At 41.8% G+C, this 13,056-nt stretch overlaps 1 protein-coding gene across 1 annotated transcript in view; it reads left to right on the forward strand.

The window, feature by feature from the left end:
- The window catches only part of LOC118853958 (meiosis 1 associated protein), a 104,205-nt gene that overhangs the window by 17,366 nt on the left and 73,783 nt on the right, over nucleotides 1-13,056 (forward strand). The window contains 1 exon segment of the mRNA XM_036764215.1: nucleotides 2,494-2,677. Within this exon segment, the coding sequence (XP_036620110.1) occupies nucleotides 2,494-2,677 (184 nt within the window).

Consider the following 13,056-nt stretch of genomic DNA (forward strand, 5'->3'; position numbering starts at 1 on the left):
GTACTCAAGAAGTAGCAGCTTTCCCAGGAAATTCAAAGAAAAAGCAGCCTGATTTTCTCCTCCCTTCATTACCATCCAAAAGTTTATGTTGAATGTCATGGAGACCTGCACAGACCAGGTCCCTCAAGGAGCTTATAGTGTTGAGACACATAGTGACAGAGATGAGCATAAGTTGGACAGGTAAACAACAGAATGAAACTGTTAAAATAAGACTCGTATAAGTAGTGAAGTAACTGTGTCATGTACAAGTCAAGGGTGCACACATTTAGGTTGGAAGGGCTAAGGGAAGGACGTTGTAAGAGGGAAAGAGCCATTGGATTCCTGGGCCTGAATTGAGCTGGGTGATCTTAACATACACCTGGAACTTTTACTACATGCCCTCCCCCCCCCACCCCAACTACTCTCCTCCAAAAAAAAGAAGTAAGGAATTTTATTCCCAGTGACCCCTTTGGGAGAGGTAGGTGCATCATCCAGCTGTCATTAGGTACTTTTTTATTGGACGGGACTCAATTCAAGGATTGGGTTGCTTCCTACACACACACACACACACACACACACACACACACACACACACACACACACACACCCTCACTCACTCACTAAGTCAAATTCTCTTAAATTTCTACTTAAAACTTAAGTAGAAGTATTTGAATGGCATTTCAAGCAGTATCACAAGATTAAAGCAGTCATCTTTTTTCACATAAGCAGCAAGAAGGATGCAGGAGAACAGTGTAAATAAAGGTCCCACAGAGAATCAACAAAACTCTAGTCCAGTACAACAGTTGACATTGTATGGTCCTGGCAAAATTAAAGGACAAAGCACTGTGCTATTAACAGCCAACTCGCAGGTTCTTTTTGGGAGTATACTTTGTCAAGGTGTTTGTTGGGAAGTGTTCTGGGTCAAATCAAATTGGGTCGCTAATTTAAAAAAAAAATAAATAATGATTTAGTGGAAAGAAATCTGGATTGAGTGTCAGTAGATCTAGGTTTGCATCCTGGGGCAAATGCTTACTAGCTGAGGGGCAGTGGGAAAGTCATTTTACCTTTCTGGGATTCAGTTTCCTCATCTGTTAGATAACTGATGACGCTCGTCCCATCACCATCAGAGGATTATGAAAGGGAAGGCCCTTTGTTAAGTGCTTTAGACTCTTGGGGCAGCAAGGAGATCAGAAGTAATCCACCACAGCTGCCCTCCCCAGTCAGGCAGCTTCCATTACATTATCGACATCCTCACCTCCTTCCGGAATACTTCCACACTCACCTGCTCAGGCAATCCATTCCACTTTTGTACAGCTTTCAGTCTAGTTTTGCCTTATGTCAACCCAAATTCTACCTCTTTTTAACTTTCCATCATTGGTATCAGTTCTGCCAAGTAAAACAAGGCTAATCGCTCTTCCTGTGACAGCCATCCATTTGGTCTTACCCTCTTGTTTTACAAGTAGGGAAACTGAGACCCAGCGAGGTGTAGTAACCCATCAGAGGTCATGTAGGTGTCAAGTAGCAGAGCCCAGAGTCGAACCCAAGTCCAGTGTTCTTTCCTGTTCTACTGTCTCCTCCCCATGAGGTGTCATCTGATCATTGGGGTACCCATTTATCCAGCTGGCCCTCAGATCTGTACTTGCTGAAGGCACCAGGAATAATAATAATGATGATGATAGCTCACGTTCGCATAGGGCCTTAAGCTTGCAGACTTTTTAGTGCTTCATTGGAGACTCACAGCAACCCTGGGGGATACCTGTTCTAGTATTATGCCCATTTTACAGATGAAGAAACAGACCCAGAGGTCTTGTCCGTGGCTACATGGCTAATGTCAGGGCTTACTAACTCCAAATATAACAAACACTATTGCAGCACTCCTCTGAGATGATAGGGAATAGCTCTGGGTGGGGTTAATCAGCTGGAGCAGTACTGTGCAGAGGAAACTACACCATAAAGGGATTCAAAACCCTTCCCTTAGCACTGTCTCCTTCATGTCAGTCAAAGAAGGCTTTTGGCCCAAGATCTGCAGCTGTTTGTGAGGCTAAAATGACAGAGGTTAATATTTCTAATAATATATCTAATAATAATATTTCCAATAATAATAGAAATAATCCTGGTCAGACTGAGGGAGAAGAGAGCCTGAAAGCATCCAAGATGAAATAAAAGCACCCACCTCTAGGTCATAACAAATAAGCCACCCTCCTCCCATGCCCCAAGTGAAAGAACTACCTTCCTCTGCACCCAGACAGAAAGAGCCCAATGGGAACTTCCCACTCCACCCCCCATCCCCTCAGCTCAGAGAATGGAAATTGTGGTTATTTCCATTCACCCTCTGAGGTGTAGCTCTTGTATTCTGCTTCTATAGTGTGGAAACTCGAACCAATATTTTAACTTCATCCCCCTTCCTAGTTAGCCCGTTTTCTGGCAAACTAAATACTTCCATGTTCTTCAGAAATGTCTGAGGCAGAGCAGAGGGAACAGTGAGCCCCTGATGATTTCTGGCTTTCTCTTCAGATTACAGTTCTGACTTGTCAGCCTGGAAAAGAGATTGTTAAACAGCTGGAGGCAGAGTTGCAAGACACAGACATGGTGAGCCTCCGGAGACTACAAGTCACTGAGATCTCAAAGGGAGATGTGTTGGAGTCGATGGACTCACCATGGCCCAGCCAAGCCCCTGCTGATGAGCTTAGCACTGATGGTGAGTACAGAAAGAAAAGGTGGCGGTGCTGACGAGCCAGCCTTTCTGGAGAAGCACAGTTCGGTCATGACCTCTTTAAGTCTTTACATGATGGGCCTCCAGCTCCTGTCAGGATTCAGGCAGATGTTCCGTTTATCAAAAAGATGGGTTTTGATTTTCAACCTTGTTTTTTGTGGTCGTTTTTCATTATTTCAATGGTGGTAGTGACTATACTCATAGGAATACAGAAATGTAGTATTTTAGAGCTGAAAGTGACCTGAGGTATAAACGTGTTCAGTCCTTTCATTTTAATATGAGGAAATTGAGGGTCAGAGAAGGGGAGAGCCTTGTCCAAGAAAACATACCTAGTGAGTGGCCAAGCCAGGACTACAGCCATATCTCATGATTTCCTCTCCAGTGTTCTTTCCACTATTTAAGGATTATAGACTTAGAAAGAGAAGGGTCTTTTGAGGTTGTCTGAGCCAACTCCATCATCTTACATTTGAGGAAACTGAGGACCAGAGATGTTAGGTAACTGGCTCAAAGGCACACAAGTAGTATTTAGCAGAGGCAGGATACTCAGGTCCTGTAATTCCAAATTCAACCATTTCCACTGTACAACATTACATTGACTCAGTTTTGTTACTCTTGGATTACTTCCTGGTATATTGTCCAATTTCCAGCCTTCAAGCAGATGTATATCTGAATCATCTATGTCCAATGTACTTTTTTTCTTTTTGCTTATCAGCTGTATGATGATTTCATGCAGCAAAGTGGGGATTGTGACTGCCTGGTAAACCACAAACTGATTTTCAGTTGCAATGTGGTAGTTCTCAAAATATTTTGTCCTTTGTGTTTCCTTTTGTTTTACCATAAAGACAATGAATTTCTTCATGTCTGTTAGCCTTTTGTGAGAGTTTTTTTAATCACAGAAATAGAGATGTATTCAAACCAAGGTGTTTAACAAAAAACTAGGAACTGTATTCTCACCTAAGGGGTTTGTCGTTTTCTTGGAAAGTATATATCCTTCTTAGAATCAAAATCAAAGGGTGGCTTGTTTTTCCAAATAACCCAATTCTATTGTAATATTTTAATTGATTGAATCAAGACCCAGAACACCCCAGGGCCTTAGTGAAATCCAAAGTTATTGAAAAGAGAGCAACCTAACCATCCACGTTCGAAAAATAAACTGAAGAAAAAAATACCTGTTACCCAGATCATGATGCTGTTAGTCAAGTAGCCCATTGAAGCAGTTTTTCAGTGTATCCATTTTAGACAGGTCCTGTACATACACAGGAGGAGAGCAGGCTGTTCCTTTGTTATCCTCAGTCTCATTACATGAGTGGTCTCCCTCCCAATTTCCACATTCGTCAAGAGGTTTTATGAGAAAGAAGGGAACGGAGTGATGATTCTGTTCACGGAGGATTTATCGAACTAGAGCAAATGTGACCTATTTGCTCTTGTGGAAGATAGAGAAGCTGTATTCAGTGATCTCCGAGGACCCTTCCAGATCTGAATTTCTGTATTACTAAGCTAGATACACTTTATCTTACATATCAGTAAATGCATTGAACACCGAAAGGCCATTTCTGGTGAACTCACATTGCAAGTTCATGAAAAACATATTTGATTTTGCAGCTAAACTGGACCAAATCTCATCCTATCTTTTTCTGCTTCCATATATTCTCAATGATCATCCCCCAAGCCTGGAATGTATTCCCTCCACACTGCTGTCTGTAGAAATCCAGTGGGAAGAGCTCTGACTGAATTGAGAAGACCTGGGTTCAAATCCCAACTGCATCATGCATACTACTTGTATAACCTTAGGCAAGTCAGTTAACCTCTTTAAGCCTCAGTTTGACCATCTGTAAAACCAGGTTTGGACTAGATTGCCTCTGAGGTCCCTTCCAGCGCTAGATCTATGCTTCTATGATTTTTCCTTCAGAGTCCAGCTTAGATGCCATTTCCTCCATGAAACTTTCCCTCCTCAAATTTAAAAAACAGAAACTTTTTGTTATTCTGAGCTTCAAAAACACCAACAAATATGAACATTTTCATATAACAAGAACGGGAAAAGATTGATCATCATATATAGCATGTTTTCTAGACTCGTTCCAAGCTATGCTACTTGTCTGTGTTGCCCTCCAAACCCCCTTCTGTTTTCTCTGTTCATTTTTTAAAAACATGCTTCACTAATGCTCCTTTGAGAGGCAAGTACATTGGTCTTTTTCTCCTTGCCTCAACAAGAATTCTTCCTCCTCAAAAAATTTTTATTAATTTACCTATATCACAAGTTAACATAGTTGAGCAAAACAAATCCATACATTGGCTAAGTCCAAAAATGTATGGTTGGGGTTTTTTTTCCACACTTCTAGACTATCACTTATGGATCAGGAGGTGGGAAGCACGCTTCACCACTGGTCCTCTTGTCATGGTTGGTCATTTCATTGGTCAGTTGTTTACAATGTTGTGGTCAATGTGTAAATTGTTCTCCTGGTTCTGCTCATTTCACTCTGTGTCAGCTCATATAAGTTTTCCAAAGTTTCTCTGTATCTGTCCCCTTCGCCATTTTTTGTAGAACAAAAATATTCTATTATATTCATACTCCAAAATTTGTTCAGCCATTCCCCAATTAATGAACATCTCCTTAGTTTCAGTTCTCTTCTACAACAAAAAAGTCCGTTTATGAATAACAAATGAGATCACGTATTAAGTCTTACAAAGCTTAAAGTGCCATTTAAATGCTAACCATGATGATTAATGTTGTATATATGGATCATTCCTTTTTGCTTTTATTTTTGGAGGTCTAGGTCTAATAGGGGTATCCCCAGGCCAAAGGTTCCATACAGTTTCGTGAGTTTGGGAATTTAGTTCCAAAATGAATCCTATAATTGTTGGACCAGTTCACAGCTCTACAGATAGGTCATTAGTGTCTTTGTCTTCCCACTTCTCCTCCAACAAATGTCATTTCCCTTTTTTGCGGGGGAGTCATCTTAAAGATGTGAGATAGAACCTCAGAATTGTTTTATTATGCTTTTCTTGTATATTAATGATTTAGAGCGTTGTTTTTTTTCACGTGGTGTTGATAGCTTGCTTTTCTTTTGAGAACTGCTTATTCTTATCCTTTGGCCATTTATCTATTGGGGAATGACTTTTGTTCTTAAATATTTGAATTAGTTCCCTATGTGTCTTGAGTATCAGACCTTTATCAGTGAAACTTGCTGCAAAAATATTTTCCTAGTTAACTGTTTCCCTTCTAATTGTAACAGTATTGATTTTGTTTGTGCAAAAGCTTTTTGATTTCATGTGATCAAAATTGTTGGTTTTATCTTTTGTGGTCTTCTCTATCTCTTGTTTTGTCAAGAGCTCTACCCCTTGCCCACAGTTGGAAAAAGTTATTTCCTTCCTTGGTCCCCTAATTGTTTATCATCTAACCTTTTATATGTAGGTCATGTATCTGTTTGAGGTTTATTGTGGCATACAGTTTGAGGTGTTAATCTAAACCTAATTTCTACCAGACTGCTTTCCAATTTTCCCAGCTGTTTTTAACAAATAGTAAATCCTTACCCTGTAGTTGGGATCTTTGAGTTTATTGAACACTGGGCCACTATGTACATTTACTTCTGGATCTCATGTTCCTAATCTGTCCCACTGATCAACTTTTCTAATCTTTAGCCAGTACAAAGGATTTTGTTACTTACTATTCTGTAGTATAGTGTGAGGTCTGGTGCTCTCCTTAAATTTTCTTAGGGGCAAGGGAGACATCCATAAAAATCTCTCCTTCATATTTTACCTTAGATCATACTTCCTCGTGTTAGACTGTCAATGTCTTGAGAACAAGAGCATTAAGAATGTATCTTTTTTCCACTTCTGCAGTCTCAGCACCCAGCAGAGTGCCCTGCAGGTGTTAGGTGCTGAAATAAATCTTTGCTCAGTTGAATAGAATTGTGTTTACTGGATCAAATCACTAGAAGATGAACAGAACAACCCCTGAGGGTAGAGAAAGGGGAGTAAAAATTCTTCCTGTCATCCCATTCCAGTATTTGGATATAGGTGAAATCAGACTACAGTAAATGTCAAGAACAGTCTTGAAAGGGAAAGGGAATCTTACTAGAAGGGGTACTAGGCCCAGAAGGCATGCTTTAGAGATGGAGGTAGAAGAGGGTTAGAGTGAGAGGGTAAGTGGGTGGAATGTAGTAGGCTGACTGTAAGGATTTTAGTGCCCATGGGAGTGGTAGCACCTCCCCTACTACCCTGCTCCCAGACTTCCTTGAGTCAGTACTCTGAATGAGTCACCTCCCCAGGAAGGCGGCTGTGTGTGATTGCCTTTGAAGTAAGGAAGTGATTACAGTACAGCTTTCTCAGAACACTTAACTGGGGGAAAGCTTTTCCCAGTGGCAAGGAAACCAAACCAATTATATCATATTCTGCTGCCATCACCCTTTACCCAGCTGGCTCTGCTCATCTAGTCCTATAGTCCTAAGCTTGCTTTTAGCCTGACATGGGTCTGTTTGCCAGAAACATCTGACCAGCATCTTTGGATTGTTACCCTAGGCTCTCCTTCACTCCCTCCCCAAGGAACTGTGGACTCAAAGTTCACTAGGTTAGATCCTGGGGACCTTCCCTTCCCCACCAAGAGGATCGATAGCTCTCTTTGACTCTGCCTGCATCCTGGAGTTTGATTCCAATAAAATCTACCAAGCAAAGCTTAGGTTAAGCTTATGGCTGGCTGTGTTTCCCAAAATGTTCTTAAGTGTGTATCTGAGCATATGACTTCCCTGTTCAGTCAACTCCTGTTGCCCCAAGACAAAATATAAACTCCTCTGTTGAAGCACACTCACAACTGGGATCCCAAAGGATGGCTATTACTCTCCTTCCTGTACTCTGCATTCCAGCTAAACTGGCCTTCTCTCTGTCCCTTATGCAGAATACTCCATCACCCATCTCCATGCCTTTGTACTGGCCACCCCACATCTGGAATGCCCCCTCTCCTTGCCTCCTCTGATAAATTCCCTCTCTTCCTTGAGAGTAGCCCAAACACCATCTTCAGCTTAAAGCTTTTCCTGCTAGTGCCCTTCCTCCCAAACCATTTTATGTTTGCTTTGTATATGTTCACTTTATATTGATGCTGCACATTTATATGGGTACTTAATGACTCCCACATTCGAATGGAAGCTCTTTGTGAGTCGGGATTGTTTCATTCTTTGTACTTGTATCCCTAATACCTAGCTCAGTGCCAGATACATAGTAGGTGCTTCATAAATGCTTGTGGATTTGTTGGTGTGGGTAACAATGCCCACTCCCAAAAAGCTGATCAGTATAGCATATGGGGACTAGGTATGGGACAGCTTTTTATTTTTTCCATCACAAAAAAAATGCATAAGACATGAAGGATTCAAAGGTACTTATGAATATATAGGAAATGTAAAACACTCAAATGACCCATTAATTTATTAAGCCCCCCGGAAGGTAAAGTCACTATTATCCTGAACAAGCACCCCCATTCACCTTGGATTTACACTCAGATTGATGACAAGAAGGGTGGTGAGGTCCAAATCTTCTACTCCCTCATGCCATGCTGTCAATCCTCCAGCTATACTTCTGCTACTAGAAGAATCCTTTTAAAGAAATCTCAGTGCCCCACTCTCAAACTCAGGAACTCTTGCATTCAGGATTATGCACAGAGTGACCTCCATGCCTAGAAACAGCAATTCTTAGGAGTGATAATTTATGAAGTGCTCAGAAAATAGAAATATAAAGGCAGAAGAAAACATCTAGGAACTAAATCTAGAAACTCCAGTCTAAGGTTTGCCTGGGCGAGCATAGATTGTACCCATCATTTGTTTCTCCCCCAAGTCACCATTTTCTGCTCTTGGGGGAAGAGGGAAGAAGAAAAAAAATCCTCTTCCTCCCCTCCTCCCTTGCCTTGCTGCATTGTAATCTGGAAATCCCAGGGGGTGGGGGAGGATATGAAAAAAAGGAGTAAAAATGGCAGCCTGATCCATAGCTCATATAGATCATGAAGAGTTCTTCTGGCACTAGTCCATTCTTCTGCGCCCAAGTCAACCAATCATCAGAAGGCAACTCCAGTTCCAAGGCACCAATCAGAGAAGTCCTTTGTGCTCTCCCACTAACAACTAGTATGTGTGTCTGTAAGGACCTAGAGTGCAAATCCAGTTCTGTAGAAGATGTTCTCATCCAACAAAAGTTTGTGGCCCATAGTCACATCAGGTTGACTGGGGAAGTCATCAGATTCATTCAGCAAATCAGTTTCCCCTCATTGCTTCTGTTATGATATATAAGACCCCATTTTTCCTCAGCTATAGAAGAGAGAGTCCAATCATGAAATGGCCCTGTAGGAATAGGGCAAGGGCTCTATGTCTCTGGCCCTCAGAACTTCCTGAGGAAGATTAAGGTCATGCTCCAGAGCTGGCTTCATCAGTTCTCCTAGCCATCATAATTAGCTTATTGAGACCTGGGTCTGTGTTGTCTCTATAGTTTATCACCAGCAGTGAGCACAAGACTTTACGTATTTGTTGTGATGAAATAAATAGAAATAACTTCCTAAAGAGGTAGATGCTAGACATTTAGAGTAAATACTGATGAGAAAAAAGTTGAAAAAGAGAGGAGGTGCTTGAAAGATGAGAGTCACCACTTGAAGAGGGGTGTTGGAACAAAGACTCTAGGTGGTGTAGGTAGAAATTCTGGAATGGGCCTTTCTGAAATGTCTCCTTACCCAGCGTATGAGGAGCCCCTCTCCAGCCTCATTACTTGGTACTTGTGCTAATAGAAAAGTCAACAGAGGTATTTCTAAGCTCTGTCCGACTCTCACTCACTCGCTCTCTGTTGCTTTTTATAGTTTTCTTGTGCAGACCAGAGCCCATGCATAATTAACACCTCCACAAATCGAGTTACTGATATTAAAATCACAGACTTAGACTTAGCAAGGATCTAGAGGTCATCTAGTCCAACCTGCTGCCCTGTGGAGATTTAGGAGCCTGACCGCTCAAAACAGGTGCAGCAAAAGGGTGAGAAATTATTAAATATTCTGGTAGAGGATTCTTTGTGTCTACTAAGTGTATCTAGTCATTGCTTAAGGAAGCGAGGCGGATGGGAAGGGAGGAAGTTCTGAAGGGAGTAGAAGGAGCTAGGTGACCTCGAGGCCTCCTCAAGTTCTAAGATTCCGGATTCTATACTACAAATAATCCTTTCAACAACATCCCTGATATCTCACCATCATTATCAGGTGAAGTGCCTCACCCAGGATGAGTGGGGGAGAGGAAGGAGAGACTAAGCATTCAGATGGCACCTGCTATGTGCCAAGCACTGCGCTGAGTACCTTACAGTGATCTCATTTGATCCTCACAACAACCCTTCATGTAGGTACAGTTATTATTTTCATTTTACAGTTGAGAAAACTCTGAGGCAGACAAAGGCAAAGTGACTGGCCCAGGGTCACACAGATAGTTGGTATCTGAGGCTGGATTTGAACTCAGGTCTTCCTGACCGGACCCAGCACTCTATCCACTGTGCCACCCAGCTACCAAGATCACAAAATTATTACTGTGTGAGGCAGAATTTAAATTCAGATCTTCCTGATGCCTAGTCCATTGCTCTGCCTACTGTGCCAACCAGCTGCTAGCTACAGTGTGTTCACCCCGTCTGCCTTGTTTTCTTCATCGATAAAATGGGAATAATAAAAACTTACCTCCCAGAGTTGTGATGAGGAGTAAATGAGATGATGTGCGTAAATTGCGCTGTAAACTTTAAAGTGCTGTGTAAATGCTAGCTGTGATCATTGTCATGCTTAATATTATTATTGTAGTAGAAAATATCACAGGTTTTAGAGTGAGTTGAGATCATTTGAAGACTGGTTCCAGCCATCTCTGGTTCCTGTTTTCCCTCTCAGCAAGATGGAGCTAATAACAATCCTTGCATTTCCACATCCATGTCCAGGGATGAGCTCCCAGCCTCGCTTAGTGGCCAGCTCCGTTTTCAGACGCCCTCTTTCTGTCGTACTCAAATCTGCCTTCTTCTAACTTCCAAACTTGACTCTCTCCCCTCTCAGGAGTTACAGGCTGTCAGTATACTCTTTCCTCCATGTACCAACCCTTCAGGCGCTTGAAGATCATGATTGCCATCTTTGTAAATCTTCTCTTTTCCAGAAGAAATATCCCTAGTTCCTTCAGCTGTTCTCCATGTGACATGGTTTCTGGACCTGCCTCCGTCTGGTCACCCTCTTTGGGATGCACCCCAGGCTGTTGGTGTGCCTTCTAAGGTGTGGGAATTGGAGCTGGCCACAGTGCTCCATAAGTAGTCTGACCAGCGCTGGGTATGTCGTCTTCATCTCCGGTAAAAGTGTAGGTAGGCAGAGCACAGAGCGGCTGAGCACCACTGGAGGTACCACCTTTCTCAAGTTGACCACAGCCCATTAGGATCATAGGATGTTAGAGTTGGAAGAAACCTCAGAGCTCATCCATTTAATAATGTTCTTTGATATTCTGGCAACCAGCTTCAAATCCAACAATGACACTCACTGTGTACCTCATCTCTCTTGTCTTATCCAAAGAATGTCTGAGAGATTGTCAGATGCCTTCCTAAAATCCAGGTACACTGTCTTACAGCCTTTCCTTGGTCTCCCAGTCTGGTTACTCTGTCAGAAAAGGAAGTGATCTTGAACAGGGAGTACTTCCTAGGAATTCAGAGAGTCTAGATAAAGCAAGTGTTATGAATGAATGTAGGGTTTAATGGACTCATGCTTTTAGGGCCCTTTAGCCTCTGGATGTCCAGCCTTGCAGGGGATGCCTGAATAATGGCAGTAACTACCTTGTCCCACTCAGAGCCTGGGTGGTAGGAAGCACAGAGCGCACAACTCTCTTTGCCTCTGCCAAGGGGCACAGATTAACAAAGTTCCTGAACTCTTGGACAAAGCCACACTGTGGGGCAATGCCATGTTGCCTGCCCGCCATTCAGTGTTGGACAAAAAATTACTTCCTCAGACTGAGGGAGGGGTCTGAAATACTCCAGGTGAAAGACTTGGGGGACAGGGTGGCATTTGGTGAGTAGCTCCTCTTGTCCTTTTGGCAGCTGCGGAGCAGCCCTTCTTGTCTACACAGTAACCCTCTGGTCTTTCCCTTTTGATCTCCCTCACCGCTGTTACTTCCCTTCCTTGCCCCTCATCTGACATTTTACCTTGTCTTCTTGCCCAAGAACTGGATGCGTTTTTCTTCCTGAGAAATGATAAGAATACCTTGTTTATTCATAGATGGTAAAGTTCGATCCTGATTGGAGGTAGGGCCTAGGATTATTTCTTAGGATTCTTTGCCTGGTTATTAGTTTTTTAACCATTGTGACCAATGTGATATATTAGTCAGCTATCTTTATGGTCATACTACTGGCTTGTTAGCACAAACATCAAAATTAATGCCAAACTAGAAAAATAAAAAATATGCCATTCAAGTAAAACAACTCCAACCTGACCTACTTAAAGATACTACAGACACCAAAAAATGGGAAATGGATGTAGGAAAGAACATAGACAATTGTTATAACAATTCCCTACATAAAGATGGAACCATTAGCTGTCCTGAGAAGACCAAGGGAGCCTAGAAACTGCCTCAATCAGTAAACATTCAGTTTCCTGAAAGATTGAAGCCAAGATCAACACCAGTTTAGATCCTGTGAGTCTAAGTCTAGGATATATTTAGTTGTAAAGTTTTATGGAGAAGGATAGTAGAAAAGTATGAGCTATAGCACTTCATGAAATAAGAAGCAGTAGAGAGAAAACATGTTTAAGAGAAGTTTGGTAAAAGACCCAATTAAGCAAAGTAATCTTAAAGATATTGTAGGGTGAAACTGCAAGGAGAACAAGACACAGACAAAGAATGTAAAATATCAGAAAAGATTGTTAATAACCAGACCCACAGGAGTTAGGGTTCTGCATTGTTCTGTACATTCAGTTTGATCAGGACTCATCCCAAAAAGTGTGCAAAGAGAAGGTCCATGATAGAGTTGACATGGTATGGAAGACATTCAAGGATTGATTCTCAAAGGTATTGAAAAGAATAGAAGATCCCAAAGACACAGAAAAAATCATGCATCTTATTACTGCCAAAATAAGGTGACTGAGAGAATTTCAATAACTACTGACCTGTATACACACTTTCAGATCTTTATAAAATTTTTATGAGAACAGTATACACACACAAGGACATCCTTGACGAGGGCATTTGAATTAAACCGGGAAGCATTCACCGTTTTATTTCATAGTAGACCCCATCTTTACAATGTAGCACAATTGACAGAAAGATGTTTAGAATACAAGATCCCCTGGGCTTGCTCTTTGTTGACCATAAAAAAAGCTTTGATTCAGTAAAGCAGAGATGTCAAACACAAGACTC

This window comes from Trichosurus vulpecula, chromosome 6 (genome assembly GCF_011100635.1).
Source record: "Trichosurus vulpecula isolate mTriVul1 chromosome 6, mTriVul1.pri, whole genome shotgun sequence".
In the NCBI taxonomy this organism is placed as follows: Eukaryota; Metazoa; Chordata; class Mammalia; order Diprotodontia; family Phalangeridae; genus Trichosurus; species Trichosurus vulpecula.